Source organism: Pelophylax lessonae, assembly GCF_965119305.1.
Source record: "Pelophylax lessonae genome assembly, chromosome: 2".
Classification (NCBI taxonomy): domain Eukaryota; kingdom Metazoa; phylum Chordata; class Amphibia; order Anura; family Ranidae; genus Pelophylax; species Pelophylax lessonae.
The window spans coordinates 643,594,201-643,622,011 of NC_138769.1; the positions used below are offsets into that span (position 1 = coordinate 643,594,201).

The following is a 27,811-nucleotide window of genomic DNA, read 5'->3' on the forward strand; positions in this document are numbered from 1 at the left end:
AGATATTTGACTGAAATGAGAGGGCCCTCTTTTTGAGTTTTTTTTTCTTTGCACAAAGTCTCTGGCTTATTCTCATCAGCAGTATTGGCTCTCATGTAATAATCATGTTCCAGATTTATTGCACAAGTGTTGAGACACGTCTGCTGTGGAGCCCAGTTCCCTGGGAATGTTTAGCTGACATTGGCCTGTAGATATAACAAATTTGGATAAAAGGTTGAAAGGGGGGCTGTTTCTGGTTGGTGTGAAAAGCCTAAGTGATTATAAGAGGGTGTAAGTCACTTTAGAAACCTGCAAGTTCAGGTCCACTGCAGGCAGGTTTAATCATGCTCTGGCTGTTTTAGTCCACTTTGAGAACTTCAATACAAGACCTAGCCCCCGTTCACTTTGGGGCGATTTGACATGTCGGATCGCATACCAATTCGCAGGCTATTGCCAGCAAAGGCACCGTCTGAATTGGTGCGACGCTGACTTTGCGGCACTGGTTTCCAAAAATAGTTGCACTACATTTGGCGACTTCGGGGGCAATTTCAATAAACATCTGTGCATGAACGCATACAGATGTCTTTCAAATCGCCCCAGAACTTGCAATGAAATGTGGGTTTAAAATCACGCTCGCACAATTTCAAACCTGCCTCCATTGTGAACGAAGGCTTGTGGCTAAAAGTTCCTAGCTCTATCCACTTTTTATGGCCATCTTGGGGTGTAGTAAAGAAAGACACCATCATTTTTTCATTGGGACCCCTTGCTGACTTTGTTCTTCACTAAACAGACATCACTGCTGGAGTTCAATATATATATATATATATATATATATATATATATATATATATATATATATATATATATATGTACTGTGTGTGTGTGTGTGTATATATATATATATATATATACACACACACACACACACTATATTACCAAAAGTATTGGGACACCTTCCTTTACATGCACATGAACTTTATTGGCATCCCAGTCTTTGTCCGTAGTGTTCAATATTGATTTGGCCCACGTTTGCAACTATAACAGCTTCAACTCTTCTGGGAAAGCCATCCACAAGATTTAGGAGTATGCCTATTGCAATGTTTGGCTATTCTTCAAGAAGTGCATTTCTGAGGTCAGGCACTAATGTTTGACGGGAAGACCTGGCTCGCAGTCTCATTCATCCCAAAAGTGTTCGATCGGGCTGAGGTCAGGACTGTGCAGGCCAGTCAAGTTCCTCCACCCCAAACTCGCTCATCCATGTCTTTATGGACCTTTGTGCACTGGTGCACAGTCATGTTGGAACAGGAAGGGGCCATTCCCAAACTGTTCCCACAAAGTTGGGAGCATGAAATTGTCCAAAATGTCTGGTTATGCTACCGCCTTAAGAATTCCCTTCATTGGAACTAAGGGACCAAGCCCAACCCCTGAAAAACAACCCTACTCCATAACCCCCACTCCGCCAAATGATTTCTACCAGTGCACATAGTCTTCCAAGACAGCCTTCCCAGAGGAGTTGAAGATATTGCAGCTGCAAAGGGTGGGCCAACTCAATATTAAGACTGGGGTGCCATTAAAGTTCATGTGCATGTAAAGGCAGGCATCACAATACTTTTGACAATATAGTGTTTGTTTATTATATATATATATATATATATAATTTCTCTTTCGCTCATTGACAGCTCCTTATCTTCTTGACCATTGGTTATACTGCCTCCTACAGGAATAGGACACTAGGCAGGAAAAAGCTTGCCTACGCCTATGGGGAAGTCCCGAGGGGTATACTCCTACTCTCAGCTATAGGCGTTCATTTTTTTTTTTTTGCCTAGTCAGGAGTAAGGACCTAGTTCCTTGCTGGGATCTCTGGTCCTGGCAATTTTTTCCTTTTAAATTTAACTTTTTCCTATCTTTGTGAGAATCTACAATCAAATGCCGGACTGGAAAATCTAGGTTCAGAGTGTCCAGCCAGCAAATGCGTGCAGGCCTCAGCTAAGTGCTAGGTCAGCCGTGACTCAAGACAAGGGATTAAAGCCCTTCAGGACCTCCACCAGAGGTTCCAATAGGACCTGGTCTGGCAAGCCATGAGCAGGCTCTTCCACACCTGCGGACAAGGCTTCCTCTGCATGAAGGGAGCCCTCACCCGTATCTGGGGTGGGGAGACATCTTCTCTGGTTTCCAGATCTGTGGACCTACCTGGTACAGGACAGGTGGTGTAAAAGATGGTAAGTAGTTGGAGTCGTCGTTACCTATTATATATTCAATAAAATAGTGGTATGTCCAAACCAAATGGTAAAAATCACTTTAAAACCATGTGCGGAATAAAGTGCCAGTGCAGAAGTGCATATAATCAAAGAATACCGTGTGGGTAAAATATATAGTTGGATTACTAAAAAGAAATATCACAAAGTGCTGGTAAAGGATATTTTAATGTGAAGTGACAAGATAGTGTATAATAATAAATATGCTTCACGATATAAAAACAATAAATAATATGTATCTTGTGGAGTTGGCTTTCTTCTGACACTGCTTGTAGCAAAACTGAGTGCCTATAGCTGAAAATGGGAGTATACCCCCCTGGGACTGCCCCATAGGCGTAGCCAAGCTTTTTCCTGCCTAGTGGCGCGCCGGGGGGCAGAGCGCATTATCCTGCCGCCATCCTATGACGTCCGGTCAGGATAATGCAACCACATTCCCGCCGTTATTTGCCTATAGGGCAGGCGGGAAGTGGTTAAACAGGGGGCCAGTTCACAGCCCCTCAGACACTGTTGGGGGCCGGACTATAGTTTGAAAAAAAATATGAACAAATTCAGTGCAGAGAGACCAGCGTGCCATGACCCCTTTCAATGCAGAGAGACCATTGTGCCCCCTTTCAATGCAGAGAGACCATTGTGCCCCCTTTCAATGCAGAGAGACCATTGTGCCCCCTTTCAATGCAGAGAGACCATCGTGCCCCCTTTCAATGCAGAGAGACCAGTGTGCCCCCTTTCAATGCAGAGAGACTAGCGTGCCCCCTTTCAATGCAGAGAGACCAGCGTGCCCCCTTTCAATGCAGAGAGACCAGCGTGCCCCCTTTCAATGCAGAGAGACCTGCGTGCCCCCTTTCAATGCAGAGAGACCAGCGTGCCCCCTTTCAATGCAGAGAGACCAGCGTGCCCCCTTTCAATGCAGAGAGACCAGCGTGCCCCCTTTCAATGCAGAGAGACCAGCGTGCCCGCTTTCAATGCAGAGAGACCAGCGTGCCCGCTTTCAATGCAGAGAGACCAGCGTGCCCGCTTTCAATGCAGAGAGACCAGCGTGCCCGCTTTCAATGCAGAGAGACCAGCGTGCCCGCTATCAATGCAGAGAGACCAGCGTGCCCCCTTTCAATGCAGAGAGACCAGCGTGCCCCCATTCAATGCAGAGAGACCAGCATGCCGTGCCCCATTTCAATGCAGACAGACCAGCGTGCCCCCCTTCAATTCAGAGAGACCAGCGTGCCGTGCCCCCTTCAATGCAGAGAGACCAGCGTGCCCGCTTTCAATGCAGAGAGACCAGCGTGCCCGCTATCAATGCAGAGAGACCAGCGTGCCCCCTTTCAATGCAGAGAGACCAGCATGCCGTGCCCCATTTCAATGCAGACAGACCAGCGTGCCCCCCTTCAATTCAGAGAGACCAGCGTGCCGTGCCCCCTTCAATGCAGAGAGACCAGCGTGCCGTGCCCCCTTCAATGCAGAGAGACCAGTCAGTGCACTTACCTGCAGCGGCTGCGGCTTCTCCTCAGTCCCCCACGTCTCCTTGAGTCCTCCCGCCTCCTCCTTGGCCAATGTCATGGGTTCGCCATTCGCTGTTGTCACAAAAATGGGTGGGCTAGGGCGCAGAGCTCTGTTTTTCAATACAGAAATGTTGGCTTACTGAAAATTGTGTACATGTAAAGTATAGTATGCACTTAATATTTGGTTGGGGCTCCTTTTGCCTAAATCACTGCATCAATGCGGTGTGGCATGGAAGCGATCAGCCTGTGGCACTGCTGATGTGTTGTGGAATCCCAGGTTGCTTTGATAACGGCCTTCAGCTCATCTGCATTGTTGGTTCTGGTGTGTCTCTGTGACAATACCCCACAGATTCTCTATGGGATTTAGGTCAGGCGAGTTTGCTGGCCAATCAAGAAAATAATACCATGATCATTAAACCAGGTATTGGTACTTTTGGCAGTATAGGAAGGTGTTAGAGGACCAGGCATGTCATCAGCTGGTGTTAGTCCACTGTGTTTTATCAAGTCCAAAGTCAACGTAGCCCTCTACCGAGAAATTAAAGTGCACTTCATGCTTCCCTCAGCTGACCAGCTTTATGGAGATGCTGATTTCCTTTTCCAGCAGGACTTGGCACCTGCCCACACTGCCAAAAATTCCAATGTCTGGTATCACTATGCTTGATTGGCCTGCAAACTCACCAACCTAAACCCCATAGAGAATCTGTGCGGTATTTTCAAGAAGAACATGAGAAACACCAGACCCATCAATGCAGACGAGCTGAAGGCTGCTGTCAAAGCAACCTGGGCTTCTATAACTCAGCAGTGCCACAGGCTGATCGCTTCAATGCCACGCCACACTGATGCAGTAATTCATGCAAAAGGAGCCCCAACCAAGTATTGAGTTTGAGTGTGTACTATACTGTACATGGACATACATTTCAGTAAGCCAACATTTCTGTATTAAAAATACTTTTTTTTTCTTTTTTTTTTTTATTGGTTTTATGTAATATTCTACGTTTCTGAGATACTGAATTTTGGATTTTCACTAGCTATAAGCTATAAACTATCCTAGGCTTTTCATCACATTTAAAACTGAGAAGTTGAATATATATAAATAGATAGATATCTATATATATCTATCTAGATATATATATATATATATATATATATATATATATATATATATATATACACACCAATCAGCCATATGACCATGGACAGGGTAAGAGAATAACCTTGATTCTCATTACAGTGGCATCTGAAACTTGGTTTGATATATTGGGTAGAAAGTAAACATGCCATCCCTGAAGGTGACAGTTTGTTTTGTAGACTGATCAGGGTTCCCTTGCTAACCTGCGTCCAAAGCCAAAAGCACCTACAATGGGCACATGTGCATCAGAACTGGACTGCGGAGCAATGGAAGGTGTGAAAGGGTTATAACGAATGACACGTACAGATTAAAAAAAATATATAACGCATGAAAGTGATTAATCCTAAAAAGGCACACCGGTGGCCATCTTGAATTCCTTTAAGGTGATAGGGTTTCATGCTGGCTTGTTATATTTATTGAAAGTGTGTGTGCAATTTTGGCAATAGTTTAACCTATTTTAATAAAGAATACTGCATTATGGATGGTGGCTAGCAGATATTTTCATTTTTTTGTTTTGCTTAGGGAATAGGATTTAGTTTCTCCAGGAGCGCAGGATTGTTCGGTTTTCAATGGAAGAAAGTGGACTGCTCTGATGAATCTTGTTTTTTTTTTTTCTTTTTTTATCATGTGGATGAACAAATGTGTGTGCATTGCTTTCTTGGGGAAATGGTACCAGGATGCCGTATGGGAAGAAGGCAAACTGCTTGAGGCAGAGTGATGCTGTGGGCAATATTCTGCTGGGAAACCTTGGGTCCTGCCATTCATGTGGATGTTACTTGACATGTACCACCTTCCTAAACATTGTTGCTTACCAAGTACACCCCTTAATAGAAATGATATTCTCTGATGGCAGTGGCCTCCTTCAGCAAGATAATGCACACTGTAAAAGTGGTTCTAGAATGGTTTGAGAAACACAGCAAGAGTTTGAGGTGTTTCAACTGACCTTCAAATTCTCCAGATCTCAGTCCAATCGAGTATGTGTGGGATGTGATGACAAACAAGTCAGTTCCATGGTGGCCCCAACCTACAGGACTTAAAGAATCTGCTACTGGTGGCTTGGTGCTAGATACCACCGCATACCTTCAGAGGTCTAGTGGCGTCCATGCCGCGACAGGTCAGGACTGTTTTGGCAGCAAGAGGGACCTACTCAATATTAAGTTGGTGGTCATGAAGTGATGGCTGTGTGTGTGTGTGTATATGTGTATATATATATATATATATATATATATATATATATATATATATATAATGTATAGTGGGTATAGAAAAGGATTGCTCCCCTTTAAAATAATCACATTTTGTTGCTTTGCAATGAAGAGACACACAGTTTGTCTTATCCAGCTGTATTTACTTAGTAACATCCAAGTGAAAGATAGAACACCAACATGTCAGAAAAAAACATAAAAGTTATTCAAAAGAAGAATCACTGAGTTGGAAAAATGATCACCCCCTTGTGTCAGTATTTTGTTGAACCGCCTTTTGCTTTAATTATAGCCTTTAGCCTGTTGGAATATGTCTCTACTAACTTTTCAATATGTGCCCACTCTTCTTTGCAGAACTACTCAAGTTCAGTTAAATTTAATGGTGACCATTTGTGGACTGCAGTCTTCAAGTCATTCCTCAGATTTCCAATGGGGTATATGTCTGGGCTCTGACTAGAACATTCACCTTTTTCTCCTTTAATGACTGTGTGGTCATTTTTGCTGTGTACTTTGGGTCATTGTCATGTTAGAAGGTAAACCTTCTACCATTGACAACGTTCTGGAAAATGGCAGCAGATTTTCTTTAAGAATTTCACTGTATTTTGCCCCATCCATTTTTCTATTTTAACAAGTGCTCCAGTTCCTGCTGCAGATAAACACCCCCATAACAGTATATTACCCCCTCCATGCCTTACTGTAGGAATGGTATTATTTTGATGGTGAGCTGTATTGGATTTCCGCCAGACATATTGTTTGGTGTTGAGGCCAAATAATTAAAATTTAGTCTCATCTGACCGGAACACCTTTTTTCACGTGGCCTCAGAATTTTCAAGGTGCGTTTAGGCAAAGCTCAGGCATGGCTGGGGTTCCCCCATGCAAACCTAAATGGCGATCGCACCACACGTATAAGGTATTGCCACTAATGTATTATTGAGAGCAATAATTCTTGCACCAGACTCCCTCTGTAACTCTAATTTTGCAACCTGTAAAGGCTTTTAAAGCATCGCCAATGGAGATTTTTTATATTGTAGCTTGTCGTCCTTTCACGAGCGTGCACAATTTTAAAGTATGACATATTGGTTATCTTTTTACTTGACGTAACATCATCTTTTATGGGTGTTATATTGTTTGTGTGTATTAAAATTCTTTAAAGTGTATTATGTTCAAAAATGTGCCTTCCAAAAACAAATACCATTTGACCTAAAAAATTACAAAACCCACCATTTTATTCTCTAGGGCCTCTGCAAAAAAAAAAAAAAAAAAAAATATATATATATATATATATATATATATATATATATATATATATATATATAAAATGTTTGGAGGTTTGAAGTAATTTTTTTTAGCAAAAATTACTGATTTAACTTCTAAACAAAAAGTGTCAGAAGAAGACCTGGCTTCAAGTGGACACACACACACACACACACACACACACACACACACACACACACACACATACACACACACACACACACACACACACACACTGTACTGTTCAAGATGTTTCTGATTTTTGTGTGTATCTTTGACCATTTTGTTTGTGCTGTTTATCTACAGTATCACTGCCAAATTAGAACGAGCACTAGAAAAGGTTGCTCCCCTACTGCGAGAAATCTTTGTTGATTTTGCACCCTTCCTGTCCCGGACACTCCTCGGTAGCCATGGACAAGAGCTGCTGATTGAAGGTAAATACCAAAACCTTATAGACTGTGCAAGGTTAATAATTTAAGGTTTTATAGAACAGCAATTACATTTTATTTAGAAACCCTCACATGCCCTAATAAGAAATTATTCCGCTCTTTGTGTTTTCGTATTTTATTAAGTTTGTTTAAAGTGTTCCTAAAGGTTTTCTTTTTCTCTGTGCTGTTAAATAATGTATTTATTCATATGAAATGAGATTGGAACATTACTATGCCTTAATAGTTGTGTGAACCCTGAGATTGTATATAGTACATTGATAATTCCTGCTTTAGACCCAACATGGGCTGATCTGTATATTAGTCATGACAAAAGTGAGGAAATGTATCGACAGCAAGCAAAAAAGTGGTGTTTTCGCAAATCTGTGCTAACGGTTTATTGTAGTTTGTGTGTGCATGGCTGCTGATAGGTAGTGTAGGGGGACAGAGAGGGGACCTTTTCATTTCCATTTATTGCAGGTGGCTTTAAACCCGCATGTCGCAGCTCCCAAAAAGTAAAATTAAATCTCCAGGGCCCCATCAGTTTAGCAGGGGAACCTAGGAGCAGAGGGGGAATTTTTTTTCACTTATTTGTATGCAGGCAAAGTCATCACAACAAATGCCAGGGCTCCAAACATGAAAGTTCTGGTGCACAGGGCTTAGGCTTTCCCCCAGTGTAGTGATACAGGAAAGGAGTAAGCAGGTTACTGGTGCTGCTGATGCTTGGCCCAAACTTGACACTGATGGTGGTGGCTAACATGGTCCAGATATCTTTCTTTCCTTTGTAAAGGTAGCACAGTCTGCAGGCAGCTGTACTAATTAGGGGAAGCTCAGCTTGTCTGCCTCCATCCCCCCCTCCGCTGCCCGATTTGGCACCTTTTTTTTTGTGGGGGGGGGGCGTGTACCTAGTTTTGACAGCTACCCGCTCCAACTTCCATGGCCCCCTTCCCACAGCTGGCCCATTCACAGAGCGCAGGGCACTTAACGCATGTGCAATAGAGAGCCAGCTGTGAAGCCGCTAGTAGAGGTGGCAGCACCTGATAGCTGATTGAAAAATTGGCTCAGGTAAGGACACCGCTGGTTTCCTGGACAGGTAAGTGTCCTAATATTAAAAGTCAGCAGCTACAGTATTTATTTTCTTAAGGACCCTGGAGCTCCTCTTGAACTATACTACTATATATTGCATGAAGGATACACTGCAGATAAGCAGAGATGCCTCATTTTAAAGCCTTCATTACAATTGCTAGCATGTATACTGCTTCTGACCTTTTTTTAAAGCTGGTCTATATTTATTTTTTGTTCAGCCGGTAGGCTGAATGAAAAAAATGAGCCAATTCACACATTTGAAATTGATGGGGGAATCATCCCAGTTGTGCGATTGTATTCTAACCGTTCATTTAAACAAAAAAAGCAGCTCTCAGAAAAAAAGTCCAAAGTCCTCCAGTGAAGTAAGACAAGCATATGTGATGAAAAAGAAGATGGATCCACCACCAAGGAGAAGAAACCCCCTGTCTCTTACCAGATTCAAATGACTGCTGAGTTTAGCAACAGTCAAAAACACTTGTATGATCAACTGATCACTAGATCCAGGTACCTTGAATTGATGGGGAAAGGACTCCAACAATATATAAATATAAAATAAAATAAAAAGGATCCTTGCGCAAGCATCGCTCAAAACTAGTTTATTGATTTCACAAAGAGCTATGCACAAGGTACTCACAATATCTCCACACCAATAAGCAAGGTCCCATAAACATAACAGCTATGATTTGTTTCCAACCACCAATATGGCCGACCTCCAGTTGTATATCTGTGTCACATGACGTGTTTCGTCATATCTTATATCAGGGGCGTGGCCACGTAACGTTTACTCACTCCTTTTGTATTAACACAAACCGGAAGTTGGTCAGATGTCAAAGAATGTGTAACTGTATAAAATGAATTCCAACGAATATATAATATAAAAAATAGCAATGTTAAATCATATCATCCAAGAGCACTTAAAAAAGGTGAATAAAATAGCCAGAAATGGAATGGAAAACATCCATTCTGTACGGAGCCCTAACCGGATATGACGTGCACATGAATAACCCGAAGTCGTCAATCCTTTAACCAGGAAACGAGAAATGACGTTCCACCGCTAAGATGGTATAACAGGAAGTCATCAATCTTTTAACCAGGAAAACAGAATTTTTTATTGTATTTTAACAGTGGACAGACTTCCCTGTTGTCAGAGTGCACAGATTAGCGCTTCCGTTATTGATCGAGTGGCTTTAATCCAACACTTTAACAGTAGAACCGTTTCAAGTCCCGTGGCTACACATGGATCACAATTTGCCTGATCCCTGCTGAACCAGCCAAGTTTTGATCCGATCCATCTATGGCCACTTTAAGGCTAAATAGATATCCCTTAAAGAACTACAGCCAAAACTCTATTAGCTGGTCTTGATCTACCCACATGCCTGGACCAGCACCTTGCTCAGCCTCTCCACAGCCCAACACTTCAGTGAGTGCGGGGGGGGGGGGCAGAGCAGAGAGCCGGTGACAGACAGCTGGCAGCTCTCTGCTCAGGGAGCTCTGGAACCAAGCGATCAGTGGTGTTTGGCCTTAGAGATGGCAGGGGATTGATGCTGCATCCATCTAGGTGAGTATGATTCAAAATAAAAATGTAAAAAATCCCCATACTTCTCGTTTAAGGCTTAAGCGGCACCATGCATTCTAATTATTGACAGGAAAGTTCTAAAATAAGGCAGCTCTGCTATATAATCTGCATCATGTGTGTGCTCATTACACATACACATGATGCAGATTATAGACCGCTACAATGATGCCCTTTTTTAGAGTGCACTCTGCTAAAGTGATACTAAACCCTATTTATTTATGCTGTTCAGTTGAGGAAGTCCAGGCTTAAATAATTTGGAACGTCTGCTTCCTTTAAAGTGTGCCTTATTTCCCTCTGGGCTGTTCCCCCCCACTCTTTACAGGGATCTCCTTTAGCTAAACATCTGCTGAGGAAACACCTGTGCATGCTCATTAACAGGGCTGTGTGCGTCCATTCAAACAGGCAGCCTCAGCAAGACACACTGCCTCATCTTACAACCAGGAAGTTTGGGGTGCAGCATGAGGGATCCAGCATCAGTAACAAGGACAGCGGGTAACTGGTGAAGGGGGGGATGGTAACTGTACTGGAGTGTTTTTTTTTACCTTACTGCTATTATTTTGTTATGGTTAGGCTTTACTTTAGGGCCAAATAGATATTCCTTAAAGAGGAACTTCAACCCCCCCCCCATTGTACATTTTTTAACACTAACTTTTTTTTTTATGTGCTGGGTTAGCACAATTCTCTTACTTGCATGCTCAACAAATCAAGTATTGTGCTTCCTGACTCCCCTTGGCTATATACGTCTGTTACCAAAAATCTATGAGAGTTAATCTATCTCAGACAATATTTGGGTTAATAATGAGAGTTCTATGACTGTGTGAAAACTTTAACACAACAATTATTTATTTGTATAAGGTATGCAAAGCCTACGTAATTTACAACAATATAACTATTGTACATACTACAAAATGTATAATTTTCCTAGTTTAATTGAACAAATACAATGCCTAGAATATAGACTCATATACACACACTATGACCTACACAAGTAAAATATACAATGTACCCTTAATCCTTACTCCATAATTACCTCTAGTGATGGCTCTCGCTCTCCCATGCCAAACAGGAAGTCACCCTGTCTCACCGAACCTAATATAGACCCATATCCCATAGCCTTGTATAGGGCCATTCTCATTGGTTCAGCTATCTTGCTTTGTCACTTCCTGTGGGCGTATCTCTTCCCAGATTGGACCATTTCCCCCTCCAATAGTTACGCCTCGTTCTAACCACTCCTTTTCTGTTGGGGGGGGGGGGGGGATTCACTCCTATAAATCCTGTATAATAATACCTGGGGTGCCCTGGCTCCACAAAGTCTCGCTTCCAAAGATGTAATCACAGGTAATACTATCCGTAGTTGTTTATATGTAAACAGCAGTTGCCTGCATTTTAAATGGACTGGTTAAACCGGTTCCTTTAACTGACTGCTAAAGAAAGTCTCACAGCTTCATATAATTGACAATCCTCTCTCAACTAAATGTAAAATCCAAAACTCAATATCTTGAAAAATAAATATTTACATCCATCTATTTACAATTATTATAGGAGATTTATGCATAACTCCTCATCCTCACAACACGTTAAGGTAGATTACGCCTAAACTCCATATGGCAACACGTCTGACCTCTGTATATTATATAAACCTGCATCTGTACATTACAAACCTCTGTACATAGGCCCATATATTAAGCCCCTCCCACTGTGCAGTTTTTCTGCACCCACAGTTCACTGTGCCACACTCAGCATGCCACCCCTTTCTGGCCCTGTGTGCCAGTGTGTGTGTAAATCTATATATGTGCAATATATGGTGGGGCCCAGCTTACTTTTTTTCATATTTATAAGTACATAAACACACACTGCGTATTGCAGTTTATTAGTACACCACCAAGCCCCCCAGAGCACACATACTACAATGTGAAGAGCAGCAAGAACAGCAGATTCAGTTTGCTTTCTTGTAAAAACGTAAGGGTCTTAATGATTGGTAAGGGCTTCACAGGTAAATCTTAATTTTAAAAAAAATCACCCAGTAAAATAATAAAGAATAAAAATCTCTGGTTCACTCTTTTGTAAATGGTACATCTGTTTGTGACATAAAAAAAATTTATGAAATATAAATAAATATTTAAAGTGGAAGTAAAGGCAAAACCAGGCTAAGCTGTCAGTGACCACTTCAGTGTGTAGGAGAGGCAGCATACAATGGAAGCACCATAGTAAGTCTGTGAGTGATATTACTTCCCAGGCATTTTCCAGCCATTGGCTTTCTCCTGCACACATAAGGTGCTGCTGAAGACCGGACCGGAGCAGCTTCAAAATAGGTATGTATAGCGATCTTTTCTTTTCAGAGTTAGATAGATTAGGCTTAGAATGTGGGTGGGAGTGGGTTTTGAATTAGGAAGGCCGTACATGGAGCAAATTTCTTTCCCGCAACCATGAGCAGACAGTGTTGATGGGAATCCCACCCGCAGAGTCATTATATTCTCCTGGTGGGGAAAGCCATCCTCTCTGGGAGAAGATACTGACTTTTGCTAGCGGCTATACCAGCTGCTAGCAATAATCGTATGTAACATCCAGCAGGCTGGTTGTACTCAAGGTCAATCGTTTCAGCCTGCCCATACATGGTTGTAATCTCGGTCGGATCCTGCTGAACTGGCTGAGATTCGAACCGTTTAGGACTGGCCTTAGTTAGGTTTTGCCTTTACTTCCAACTTAAAGTGTTCGCTTCATATTTTTAACCTGAATCATTATTTTTTGAAGCTAGGCTGTAAAAGAGTGAAAGGACTACTACTACTGTGTTGAGAGAAAATTCAGGCCACCATTGCTGACCTCCTTCTAAAAATGCAATTTGCCTGACTGTGTGACCGTAGTACTTTCAAAGACCCTGACCCTAAACAATAATGCATGTCAGGAAAGTAGTTCAGGGTATCCTATCTACATCCTTTTTTTGGATCAATTGAATCATCAGTCATCAACATACTATACTTCTTGTAGACAAGTCTACCTTTATTGCATTGCGATTACATTTTCTATTAATGTTGTATACAATCTTACATTTATCTTTACACAATTCATGCTAGGGTTTAATACCTAGTGGTGTGCAATGGGAATGTTCATTGCTTGTTCTGGGTAATTGACTCATATTACTGAAGACATGAGACTAGAATGACAACCAGGGGGGCAAGCATTTTTAGAGGGTAAATGTCAGCCTTGATTTCTCAGTTCAGTTTCCTATAAAGATGTGCCACGCTGTTTTATTTTCCTATGTTTGTGAAAAGTAGGGAAGCTTTAGCCCAGATATGTGTCCTTACATGTAACGCTTTATGAAAAATGTAGAGCATAGCGTGCTTCCTTCCTCAAGTACATCAATTCCAGTGTTGAAGTTAACTTTTCCCCTTTCCAAAGAATTTCAGAGCTTAGACTGAGCTGTAAGAGGTGATTTATGAATAAGTGTCGTTATTTTTTATTGCAAATACCAGTCCCTTCCCTAAGCACCTATCTTATTATGTCCAGAAAAAAGACATATTACAGCATAAAACACTTATTCTTCGTGTAATTTGTCAGTGGGTCAGGCTATATCTGCTTTTCATCCTGCTAAATAAAGAATTCTTGACAGGGTGGCATGACAATTGGGAATCCAAAAAATGTCATTTAGCTGTAGCTTGGGCTGAAATTTATGGGTGTGCTCATACATATGTGTCTGCATTCATGTGATGTAAACTGTGCTATTTTTAGGTGCACATTTTGTGAGACTGAGGTTACAGTTTAATATGCTTGAATGGCTGAGTGTATTTAGTAGAAGTTAGTCTTCAGCATTACTCCACTCGGCAAAAATGTTAGACAAGTTTTTCTTGTGTGATTACAATTAGTATCTGCTGCACAGGAAGCAGCCTCTATCTTCTCAATCTGAGTAAAACAAGCACTTGCTGAGGATTTTAAAGAGAGTAAGATGTATAGAAAATGGCAATATCATACTGCCAGTTACTGGATATGGTAAAGTGTGTGGTCCGTGAAAATATCCTATATTGCAGTGATCAAGATTTCTTCCCAAGAAAATGTTTATGGTCCAACTGCCTCCATACTTTACCTTTTAAATTACACTATTTCAGACTAGCTCCATGTCGGAATAAATATACCACCATTATGTTCTATTAGTAAAATTAATATGAAAAGGCATTCTGGACTTTTGTGTTAATTTCTCTTTTTTTTTTTTTAAATATCCAGCCACCTAAACAGCACTACGCTCTGAAAAAATGAAAGAAGTCCAGCATGTTTTTAAATATGAATTTTAAGGAGCTATAGTTTTATATATATATATATATATATATATATATATATATATATATATATATATATATATATATACTGTATGGTTTCTACAGTTATATATTTCTTGTAATTTAAAGGAATTTTAAAGTGATGTATTTAAAATGCATTGTGTACACTGTAAGATTGCAGGGCTTCTGCAGTCCTGGTCTAGCTACACAGTATCAGATTTGTTTCTTATTGTTGGGTTAAATTATTACCAACAACTGTGGAGTTTGGGGGTCTATTTTACTGTATATGAAATGTAAAATGTTGATAAAAATCCATCAACTTAACCGAGCAGAGCTCCTTGTTCAATTTTTGTAACGGAACTATGTTAGATCAGTTCAGTAAGTCAATACCATTAAGCTGAGAAATGGAAGTCTTGAGTTTTTTTGGGGGAATTTGTTGCCAGCTAGGAAAAGGACAGCTTTGGTGCAAATCTTCAGCAGCAATCAAGGAATTTCCACTATACTCATTACAATGCTGCCCATAAGAAGGATTGTTTTTTTTAGGGTGGAAATGGAGGGAAGGGATCAATGCTGTTTATTTAATACTTAATATGTTAGCCATATTCATCTTTAATATGTAAGCTATATTCATTTTAACAATTTTGCTGTGCCGCATGATAAAGTGGATTATGGTCACATTTGTATTCATTATAACTCAGTTTGACCTCCTCGAGGCACAATATAGGATTCTAGTAGGTGAATTATTGTGTGCTGTACCTGGCAGTTTAAGGGATTCATATATAAAAGAAAAAAAAAAGAATTACATTTATATTAAACAAAAGAAAATAAAGAATATCCTGAAAAGTGTAGGATTAGAAGTTATCCTATTGTATATATTATAATCTTTTATTATAGATATACTGCAGATGTTTACAGTATAGAGAAAAAAAATGTGTGTATGTGTGTGTGTATATATATATATATATATATATATATATATGATTGTGTGTGTGTGTGTGTGTATATATATATATATATATATATATATATATATATATATATATATATATAGGGTGAGAATGGAGAATTCAATATTGACCTATAGTAAGTAAGTTGGAATTTAATGTGATTTGACACTGAAAAAAAAAAAAGTGAAGCTGCGTTAAAAAATTCCATTAGCAAGCATGCGAGGAAACTATTTTAAAAAGATTGTTGCTTGTACATGATTGGATGATTGACTTGATTACAGCTCTACCTCATTTGCTTAACTAAGTGAAAACTCACTTGGAAAAGTGAAGATTCGCTTGGTCTCAAAGCAAATTTTCAATCTTCACTTAGCTTAGTACGTAAAGTATGCAGTACTGACTTTAATAATTCAATCATGTGTAAATCATGTTTTAAAGAAGATAAAGTGACTTTTCAAGACAAGGAATAATGGATAAAATAAATTATTTATATATTGCTATAACAGTGGGGACTCACAGCCTTCAATGTTAACTAATGCCAAGAATATATTCAGAAAGGCTTACAGAGTCCCCCACAAAATATACGTTCTAAAAGATACTTTATTAATAAAGAATAGTATTATCCACAGGAGGGTACACAAAACAATTTTTGCATCATGTTTGTTTTTGGTTTATGGACCCTCCTGTAGGTGATACAAATCTTTATTGATAAAGTATATTTAATGACATATGTTGTGTGGGCAGTATTGGTTTCCTGCCACTGAGCAAAATTGTACTACATATGTTAGTGTGGAAACTGTATTAGTATGTACACACTGAATAAAAACTAAAGTTAAAAGAAAAAAAAAAAGGAATAAACAAATGTCCCTCAGTAAATTGTACAAACTCTTTGTACATCCTCATTGCTAAATACATCTCTCTTGCTAAATGCCCCTGATGGGTAATACATGTGCATCTCATAAAATTAGAATATCATCAAAAAGTTTATTTTAGTCATTCTTTTCAAAAAGTAAAACTCTAATATTTTATATAGATGTATTACACACAAAGTGATATATTTCAAGCATTTCTTTATTTTAATTTTGATGATAATTGCTTACAGCTAGAGAAAACCCAAAATTCAGTATCTCAGAAAATTTGAATATTACATATGACCAATAAAAAGAAGGATTTTTAATAAAGAATTGTTGGCTTACTGAAAAGTATGTCCATGCACAGTATAGTATGTACTCAATACTTGGTTGGGGCTCCTTTCGAATAAACTACTGCATCAATGCGGCGTGGCATGGAGGTGATCAGCCTGTGGCACTGCTGAGGTGTTATGAAATCCCAGGTTGCTTTGATAGCGGCTTTCAGCTCATCTGCATTGTTGGTTCTGGTGACTCTCATCTTCTGCTTGACGACACCCCACGGATTCTCTTTGGGGTTTAGGGCAGGAAAGTTTGCTGGCCAGTCAAGCACAGTGATACCATGATCATTAAACCTGGTATTGGTACTTTAAGCAGTGTGGGAAGGTGCAAAGTCCAGCTGAAAAATGAAATCAGCAGGTCAGCTGATCAGCAGAGGGAAGCATGAAGTACTCTAGAATTTTCTTGGTAGAGGGCTGCGCTGACTTTTGACTTGATAAAACACAGTGGACCAACACCAGCAGATGACATGGCTCCCCAAATCATCACTGACTGTGAAAACTTCACACTGGATCTCATGCAACTTGGATTCTGTGCCTACCTACTCTTCCTCCAGATTCTGGGACCTTGATTCCAAATAAAATGCAAAATTTTCCACAGTCCTTGATGATTTAGGGAACCATGACATCTGCTGATGTTAGTCCACTGTGTTTTATCAAGTCGAAAGTCAGAGCAGGCCTCTACCTGGAAATTCTAGAGCAATTCATGCTTCCCTCTGCTGACCAGCTTTATGGAGATGCTGATTTAATTTTCCAGCAGGACTTGGCACCTGCCCACACTGCCAAAAGTACCAGTACTTGGTTTAAGAATTATGATATCACTGTGCTTGATTGGCTAGCAAGCTTGCTTGACCTAAACCCCATAGAGAATATGTGGGGTATTGTCAAGAGGAAGATGAAAGACACCAGACAACAATTCAGATAAGCAACCTAGGCTTCCATAACACCTCAATTCTCAGGGTGATTCCCACACACCTGTAGCCACGCACCAAAAGGCGCTGGTGGATGCACTGTTTGTGTCTGTGCGTGAGACTTTAAAAATGGAGGATGCAGCTGATGCTGTGGCAGAGGCACTGGCCCCCTGTGACACTCATAAGCTGTCTAGGGTGGCAAAGGTTTTGCTCTTCCCCCCCCCTTATTTAACAGGATTGTAGCTTAAGAGTGGGGACGTCTAAAATGTCTCTTTGTGGTCCCTAAGCCATTTGCAATGTGGTACCCCTTTGAAGAGTCTCTTCTTAAAAAGTGGACTGCTCCACTGGTGGTGGACCCCAGACCCCAGATTGAACAAGGCAACCATGATTTCGGTTGAAGAGTCTCTGACCTTCAAGGATCCGGGTGACAGGAAAGGCGGAAGCTTTGGCCCGCAATATGTTCACAGTTGCTGGTTCGGCACTTGGGCCGATATTCACCATTGCCCTGGTGTCGCAAACTCTGACCGAGTGGGCTAAACTTTTACACACCGTGAATTGGAGGGAGAGCAGCTCTCCCCTGCCTTTGCTGAGCTGGCGGACTAGTTGCTCCAGGGGTTACAGTTTATCTATAATGCCTCTTTGGATGCGGCTCCCCTGTTTGCTAGACTGTCTGTTTCGGCAGTGGTCCTTAGGCACGATTTTTGCCTCAAATGGTTGGGTCTGCGGACCAGACTTGTAAAAAAGCCTTAACTGATCTTCCTTTTCAAGGAGATCACCTGTTCGGAGCTACCCTGGATGACATCATTAGGGGTTTCACAGGGGGGGGAGAGTACCTTCCTTCCGTAGGCTAGTAAGGGTAAGGATCCTGGTTGTAGACGTTGTCCGTCCTTCTTGGCTCAAAAGCAGTTTTTTCATTCCTCGTGGTCAACTGACAAGGGATCAAAGCCTTTGAATGCCTCCTCGAGAGGATCCAAGCCACCTTGGTCTGGAAAATCAAGAGTGGGATTCTCCAGACACCCGGACAAGGCTCCTTCAGCATGGAGGTGCGCCCTCACCCGTACCTGGGGTGGGGGGGCGTCTTCGCTGGTTCCCGGATCCATGGACTTCCTTGGTGCCAGACAAGTGGGTCCACAAAGTAATGCGGTCCGACTACAAGATCGAGTTTCATTCTTACCCTCCGGAAAGGTTCTTTCCTTCCAACGTGCGCCTGTCCCCGGAGTGCTTATTGGCTCTCTTTGGGGTGGTGCAATAACTGGTACTTCAAGGGGTGATTGTCCCAGTTCTGACTTCGGAACATTTTCAGCAGTTTTATTCAAACCTGCATACAGTCCCCAGAAAAGAGGGCAAGTTGTGTCCAATCCTGGACCTTTAAGGCACTAAACCGCTTTATGCTGGTACAGCATGCATTCTGGTGGCATCCCTGCATCTGGGGGATTTCCTTGCCTCTATCGACATCAAGGACGCTTATCTACACATTCCAATATGTGTCGGTCACCAGCACTTCCTCCACTTTACCGTGAAAGAGGAGCATTAACAGTTTGTGGTTTTACCCTTTGGTCTCGCCTCCACTCCTCGGGTCTGCACAAAGGTGATGGCAGTATTGGGCTACCTGGATGACCTTCTGCATGTGGAGTAATCAGCTGCTCTTATGGACAACGTGGAAATCACTATACGGACTCTGAGAGAGTTCGGCAGACTTCTGAATTATCAGAAGTCTGCTCTGGTTCCTTCCATAGGGCTAGACTATCTGGGATGGACTCTGGACTCTGCTCTGGCCAGAAAGTTCCTTCCTCTGGACAAACTCCAGAAACTGCATGCTGCCATTCATCTTCTGCTGTCCAGAAAGTGGTCTTCCCTCCGGACTTGCATGCGAGTGCTGGACCTGATGGTTTCTACCTTAGAGGCGGTCCCGTTTTCACAGTTCCATACGAGGTTCCTGCAAACCGAGATCTTGGCCAAATGGGACAAGTGTCTGAAGTCTCTGGACAATCAGATCCAGCTGAGCCGGGACACAAAAGGGTCCCTGATTTGGTGGCTTCCCTCTTCCACAGGGCAAATCCTTCCTCCCCTTGTATGGGACAGTGGTGTCTCGGCTCAACAGAAAAGTGCAGAGTTTTGTGGCATGGTCACAGGATCCTCTGGCGGACACCTCAGACGCGCTGGTGACCCCATGGGGCCAGTATCTGATTTACGTCTTCCCTTCTCTCAAGCTTTTGGCAAGACTTTTGCTCAGGATCGAGGCAGAAGAGCTTTGGTCATTTTAGTGTCTCTGGACTGGCCTCGCTGGTCTTGGTACGCCGACCTGGTGTGGCTGGTCGCCGATGTCCCTTGGAGAATGCCTCTCAGGGAGGATCTGCTGTCCCAAGGGCCGATCTTCCATCCTGCTTTACAGTTGCTGTCTTTGACGGCTTGGCTGTTGAAAGCCAGGTGCTGAAGGATAGAGGTTTGTCTGAGTCTGTAATTCCAATGCTGTTAAAAGCAAGGGAGTCTACCTCTAGGAAGATCTACCATCTTACTTGGAAAACATACATTTCGAGGCGTGAGTCTTTTGGGGTTCACCCTCGCTCTTTCTCAGTGGCTTGGGTCTTGACCTTTCTTCAATGGGGGGTTGAGCAGAAATTGACTTTGAGTACCATTAAGGGCCAGGTGTCGGCCTTGGCAGTCTTCTTTCAATGACCTTTGGCCAGATACTCCCTGGTGTGTACCTTTCTTCAGGGGGTTCAGCATTTGGCTCCTTCAGTGTGGTCTCCGTTACTGCCTTGGGATTTCCTAATGGGGACACCTGTCCCAGCAGAAGTGTCTAAAAGACTAATGGCTCAATCACATACGATCAGAAAATCGAACGAAAAATGCAGTTTTCAAATCGATCATACGAAAATCTGATCATTAGTACACAGCTTTCGAGAGCCAATCACGACAATTTATGCAAAATTATCTGATTGTACAAGCCTTAAGATCTCAACTTGGTGCTCTGTTCTCCAGAAGCCTCTCTTTGAAAATCTTCTGGAGATTTCCCTGCTTATGCTGTCCCAGAAGGTGGCCTTTTTGGTGGCAATCACCTCTGCGCGCAGGGTCTCGGAATTGGCGGAATTATCTGGTCTTTCACCTTACTTGGTGGTCCACAGAGATAAGGTGGTTCTTCGCCCCTGTCCGTCATTCCTTCCAAAGGTTATTTCTGATTTCCATTTGAATGAAGACATTGTGTTGCCTTCCCTGTGTCTCAGGCCGAAACATCCTAGAGAAATGGCTTTGCATGCCCTGGATATGGTTCGGACAATTCCGGTGTACCTGGCAGCTACGGAGTCTTTTAGGAAGTTAGACTCACTATTATTGCTCATGGATGGGCCTCGGAAAAGGCTGTCTGCTACTTCTGTGACCATTTCCAGATGGATCAGACAGACGCCTTTTCCATCAAGGGTCAGGTTTCTCCTTTCCCTGTCAAGGCCCACTCTACTCGGGGACTCAGTGATTCTTGGGCCTTCCGTCATCAGACGTCTGTGACGCAGGTTTACAAGGCGGCCACCTGGTCGTCGATGCAAACTTTCACAAAATTCTATTAAGCGGATGTGTTGGCATCTGCAGATGCCTCTTTTGGCAGCAAGGTTTTGCAGGCTGCTGTTTAGAGGGCCTGTTCCCTCTTTGGGGGTGTAAAGTTTTCAGGTGGGCTCCAGTTGTTTTTTGGGTTGGCTACAGTGTAGCCTTAGGATTTTTTTCTTGCTGTTCCCACCCCTCATGTTTGACACTGCTTTGGAACGTCCCAATGGTCAAGAAGATCAGGAGCTGTGTCCGTCAATGAACAAAAGAGAAAATGGGATTTTTGACTTACCGTAAAAATCCATTTCTCTGATGTTCATTGATGGACATAGAGCACCCACCCCTCTATGGAGTTGTAATTCTTCTGACACTGCTTGTAACAAAACTGAGTACCTATAGCAGAGAGGGGGAGTATACCTCCTGGGACTGCCCATAGGCATAGTCAGTCTTTTTTTCTGCCTAGTGTCCTACTCCTGTAGAGGGCAGAATAACCCAATGGTTAAGAAGATAATTTTTATGAGATGCACCTGTATTTATGACCGTATGGCCCCATAGGCAGCCATGTGAATGGGGGGGTGAATCATGTGGCACCTCCAGAAATTCACAGCCATTGTCGAGCACTCCCTTACACAAGGGAGCTGGAGCTACTAGATCACATGACTGGAGCAAATTAAAAAAGTTTTACACTATTCTTTTTTTGTACAGGCCGTGCAGGATAGGTAGGACAGAAGGGGGCAGATTTTTTAGGATATATGGTTTTAAGCCTTTACTAACCCTTTAACCTAAAGCGGACCTCCACTTTTGTTGATAAAAACACAATGGCCCTTGGGTGATCAGTGTACATTGGAAGGATTTTAACAAACATTGTTAAAGATTTGTACCTTTTTCTGTTTTTAAGGAATAGCCGGCTGTGTCCCCATTTCCTTTCCAATAGGATTCCTAAATGGTAGGGTCTGAGGTTCTTTAGAACAACTTGGTGCACTTCTTCTAACGAGGAAAGTTGCAGTATCTTCAGGTAACCCTTAGGGAGCATATAAAAAAAATTAAGTTCCTACTGTAGAGGATGCCTAATATTTTGCTTTGTTCAGATGTCTGAATAAACCGTTATCCAGTCACAGAAACAGGAGGGACTAATGGTGTACAGAGTGCCTTCCGGTTGCCATATTGCATTGAATTTGTTGACAGTTTTAGAAAATCACAGCAGCTGCAAATTGAAATGGAAAGATAATTGGCTTGCCTAGCAATTGTATGTTATAGTATTTTTTTTTAATTGAAAGTGAAGTTCTATTTTAAAGTTAACACCGAAGTCTAACCCTCGAGTAAAATGTAAAATAACACCACATCAAGTAGTCTACAATAATTGCAAACACTGTAGCAAATATGATATAAAAATGTTGTAAAAAAAAAATGGCATATATTTACAAAAAGAGCTTACCATAAACCACAATGAAATTGCCTCACTGGTGACACTTTTGTGGCAGCAATCAGACATTTTTTTAGTCACTTGCGCTTTTATACAGCTTCTGGAAATTAAAATTTTTGCCCTGTGAGTTCTATGGAAATCTAGCAAATTTCTCACCATTTAGCAGCAGATGTAAACATTGTCTAAATCACATGCTAATAATCCAGAAGAAAAAATATTATTGTTCATAGATCAGTGCTTCTCATCTACTCTAACTAGGACATGTTTGTATTGCTTTCCTATTATGCATGCCTTTTTTAGATAAACCTAAAGCTCACTTTTTCCTTGGATTTCTGTATATAGTTGCACTTGTTTTAAGTGCGATTGTTCTTCTAACAGTATTTCTACTGTGGTATTTGTGGATCAGGTTCTCCTCAGTTTATGGGTAGAGTGGTAGGTCATGAGCATGGTCCAACATGATTGAGAGTAAAGGCAATGGATTACTGAAGCTTGGAGGAGGAAGGATAGTATTTGCAGGTGGCGGTGAGTCAGGGAATGTCCCAGTAGTATAGAAAAATACTATAAGGGGCATATGTGAAAGTATGTATGGTAAAATGTATTGCTGCTTATGTCTATATTTGTATGGTAAAATACTCAAGTGTGTATGATTGGTGTTTTGTGAGCATACCCACAGATTTGTGTTTATATATACAAACTATGAAACAATTTTGTTTTTCGGTTACCTCTTTCATTGGAAGCATGCAGGCAAGTGCAGGCTCCACAAATTAGACCAATTTTAAAGTTTCTTTTTCTAAATTAATCCAAGCAAACAAAACATTACGATTTAACTTTCTGTTCTTGCATCCCAATTGATTCCATTTGTGAGAAGGATTTCTGCTGGGTGCAATGGGGAAATCACAATGAGTAAAATGTAGACAGACCTTGATAAAGACCAGACGGAATGGCTGTGGTATCCTGCTAGACTTCGGCACATATTGGAGCAATAAAAATAAAACAGATCAAAACCTTGCTCTTATTTCATAGGGAACTTTTTTTTTTTTTTAACCCTCTTTAACTTCAACGCCGAAGGGGACTCTAAAAATTGTATGGCAGCCCCCAGTGGAATAGAAAGGTTACATTTAATTTATGTCCCTTTTGTATTTAACAGGACAGGAAGTACATGGTAAGTGTGGAAGCTCTTGTTTTAAAATAACATGAAAAAAATAAAATCATATATTTGTCTCTGTCTCTGTACTTTTTTCTTGATGACACTAAGCTAGAAGGAGCTGATAATTAACATATTCCAAGTTAAAGAAGAAAACCAATAGACATAAAATCCTTTTAAACATAATTACCCTCCATACATCAGTTCTCCCAGACTTGCTGAGGTCAAGCCCTCAGTTCTCTTAGTTCAGGTAGTAAAATGCAAGGTCAAGGGGACTCTAATATTGCTTTAAATGTCTCCTCGGGATGACTAGCTACAAGAGACCTTTATAACTGGTTTCTGATGTGTACTATTACTATGCAATTGTGTAAGCAATTTAAAATCCCTTGAAATGTTAAAATTACCTTAACATTAGTATATTTGAATTATGTAAATTAAGTAAAGACTTATCCCAATGTATTACGATCTATTATTTCCTTTTTAAAAAATCACATCTATAATTTGCAGTGCTAATGATACTACTAGATATGTAAATTTCATTTTTGTTTTAAATAATACATTTTAGAGCGTGGCTTAATTAAAATATCTATCTATCTATCTATCTAAAAATCCTTTTTAAATCTAACCTGTTAATGGGAGCTTTAGAGTTTTTTAGAAAGTTTTTATTTTCTATTAAAATACAATCTCTAGATATTGGGCTTTGACAGATATCTCCTGTTCACTTCCAGTAACATCTCGCCCTGGTGCCCTTTGGTAATGTGATCTGACACCTAGATTTTTCTAAATGGCGGAAGCACCTTAACTTTTCTATTTATATTCGTTCTGCCAAAGATTCAAATATTTTTCTAATTGTATTCAATTAGAAAAAGTTGTAAATTCTGGGTGAAAGAAACTGTGCTGCCACCAGCATTCATCCCAAGTAATGATTACATTTTCAATGCCTAACTAGCAATCACAAAACATGAAAAAAGTTACTCAGTTTACTCCAGGCATTAAAATGAGTTAATAGTATTATTGATAACTCATAAACAATGTCAGTTGGGCAATTCTGATAGCATGCTTTCCTTCCTTTAACTTCTAGAGGATGTGCCTTTTCTCTACCATAAAATCAAATAATTTGCTTTTCACTTGCCTACATGCTTTGCAGATTGAAGTTGTTGCATGGTTTGTGTATATTTTATAAGCTTTGAAGCCATGCTATATAATCCTATGACTATACAAACACCCAAACTTATTTTTTGTATTCTTAAGGCAAACAATTTACCGAATGCAGATGATTGATTACTACCCTAAGAGGTTTATTTATTTAGGCATAGTACAGTTACCTGGCTACAATGAAATCTGGTTGCTATGGATTAACTGCAAATAAGATATTTTTTATGTTCCACTTTTTATATATATAGTTTTATGGACATGAACTGTAATTCCTTCTGTTTCCCTGTATATCTCTTCCATGCATTCTAGAAGAAAACATCATTCTTGCAGTGTGTTTCCATATGTTCCTTAAACTTACTTTTTAAAGTAAACTTGTCAAGTTTTATATCACATAAAAAAAGTTAAAGTGAAAGTGCCAGTTTGAGAGGTTTCAGAAATTACAGCTCTTCTGGCTAACCCTGGTGATGTCATCTTCCATTCTGTGAAAGCCAATAAATCACACTTGATGGGGCCATAAACTGACAGCAATAATCATACATTTTTTGAATATTTCCATGTCATAAGCATATGTAAATATTTTGGATTGTATTTAAACATTTATGAACAGCCACCTGCAGCCCATATCAGAAAGATGGCTCCTCAGTGCACATAATATAGAAATGGTTCATGTGAAAAAAAAGTTTTAGGTAATGTACGAATATCATAAACTTTTTAGAGAATATCAGAACAGCAGATATTGAAAACTATTGTGACACAGCAGAGAGCAAAATATCCCAACACAGCTGGTTTACTATTTATTAATTCCGTAGAAGAAAATTGGGATTTTTTTTTTTCCTTCTTTTGCTTAACATAGAGCAGTACACTGAGGCATCAAATATCTTGGCTTCTGATATACAAATATAGTTATGAATTGAATAGCTCTTTTTCATATTTTATACAATATACTTTTTTTGTCTATAGTATCCTTTTAAATATTTTTGTAGATTTCTTGCTGGTGATTTTTCTATCTGTAAAACATTTTTTTTTTATATATATTGCTACCAAGCTTATGGTTTAATTATATTCAATTAATTAAAGTATGTGTTTCATTGTAAAATTTTACACGTAAATTGACAGGATGAGGGAAATGCCAACTGTATATTAGAGGTAATGCTCCTATATTTATGCACCAGTTTATAAGCCAGAAGTCATTTGAAGGGATTGAACATACAAGTATTAAGATTGTAAATTAATAGCCTTTTGTGGTGTCAGGACATTTATTTGCAAAAGTTTAAAATAGAGGACAAGTTTAGGACAGAAATATTGGTAGAACTTGGAAAAATACTCTTGGTAAAATTACATTTTTACTGTGGGCATATGTTACCACTTTAAAATTATACTTTTGATATCAATAGTAAAATGAACAGAATGAAATGTCAATGTATTTCTTGAGATTACTACAAAAATGTATATAACACATTTCTCAAGAATGACAGCTGTAATTCAGATTGGTTTAGTTTGTTATTCATTGTGATAATTTTAAAGAATTCCTATGAATACATGAGCATGTGCCTCGCTGTCAGAGAAAATGCACTTTCTATTTGATAATTTAAGATTTTGCCGGTTTAGCAAAATAGTGATGCAGAATAGATCTATAGACAGATAGCAGGCCTGCCCATTAGAACTGAAGATTCTTGGCTAAGCACATTAGCCTCTCTTTTTTTTTTTTTTTTTTTTTAATAATACCAGATTTGTATATAGAAAGATTGGGATTTTTATGGTGCCAGAAAACCACAAATGTCGTCATATAAAATGTCATAATTTTATTCAAAAGCAATAAATCACGTAAAATTGAAAAGACATAAATTTAGATCAAAACCATAAGTAAATCCATGTAATTGTGTGTTGTGATCACTATATCTATACATGTTTTGCCTGAAACGGCCTCTTTAGGGGATTTTTACAGAATCACAAACACTTAGATGTCATAGCCCCTTGCAAAGATGAAAAGTATCAACCCCTCCATTGAGCACCAGCTCATGAGCCCCCGACATATTGGGTATGCCATAGAGGAGACACCAAAGGTTTCAAGAAAGGGCAACTCTTAAGCCCTGTTAACACCTGAGCATTTTTCAGCTTGCAAAACGCTCATCTCTGATGTTCCAAAACACCCAACAAACAGTTCTATTCATTTCAATGGCCCCTGTTCACATATGAGCGTTTTGTCATCTGAAGCAAAAATGCCTGAAGCTCAAAAAAGTACATGAGCTTCTTTTTTTGGCAGATTACAAGTGTTTTTGGTCAGATGTCAATGCCTGACTGCAAACACCTTCAAAAAATGCCTGAAAAAAGCCCAAAAAATGTCTAAAAACATTACGCTCAGGTGTGTGTGCAGCCTTAAAAAGCTGTAAAGTGGCTATTCCAATAGATAAAGAGCTATGGCTTGTATAAGTGATTACTGGTTCCCAAATATAAGTGTCAAGAAGATTTAAACCCCCCAAAAAATGTTCCACCCGGCTAATAGTGGAAAAGGTATGACTATACCAAAAGACACTGCAAACTAGGACTATGTGCTCAGCCAGATCATATGTGATTTTCTGGTACCTTAGGCTGTTGGCGCTGGGCGCATGCAATTATGTGGCCTCTCAGCAGGTGGGTCTTAGCGGCGAGCAGCCACATATTCCCGCGCCTTTAGTGCAAATACAGCTGTGCCGAGAGCGCGCTCCTGACACAGTTACCCCAAATTTTTATATACAAATCTGGTAATGTTCTCTGGGATGCGGTGCCTTTGATTGCAACTTTGACCCTGATTTACCTTCTGCATTTACTCTCTATTCAATACAATACAATAATTTAGCCTCTACAGGC

General features: G+C 40.4%; 1 protein-coding gene across 5 annotated transcripts in view; it reads left to right on the plus strand.

Annotated features, from left to right (window-relative positions):
• NBEA (neurobeachin) overlaps nt 1-27,811 on the plus strand; it is a 1,052,497-nt gene that overhangs the window by 560,973 nt on the left and 463,713 nt on the right. For all 5 annotated transcript variants that reach the window (XM_082246613.1, XM_082246612.1, XM_082246614.1 and 2 more), the window contains one exon: nt 7,619-7,746. In XM_082246613.1, coding sequence (XP_082102739.1) covers nt 7,619-7,746 — 128 coding nt within the window. The remainder of the gene's footprint in view (nt 1-7,618; nt 7,747-27,811) is intronic.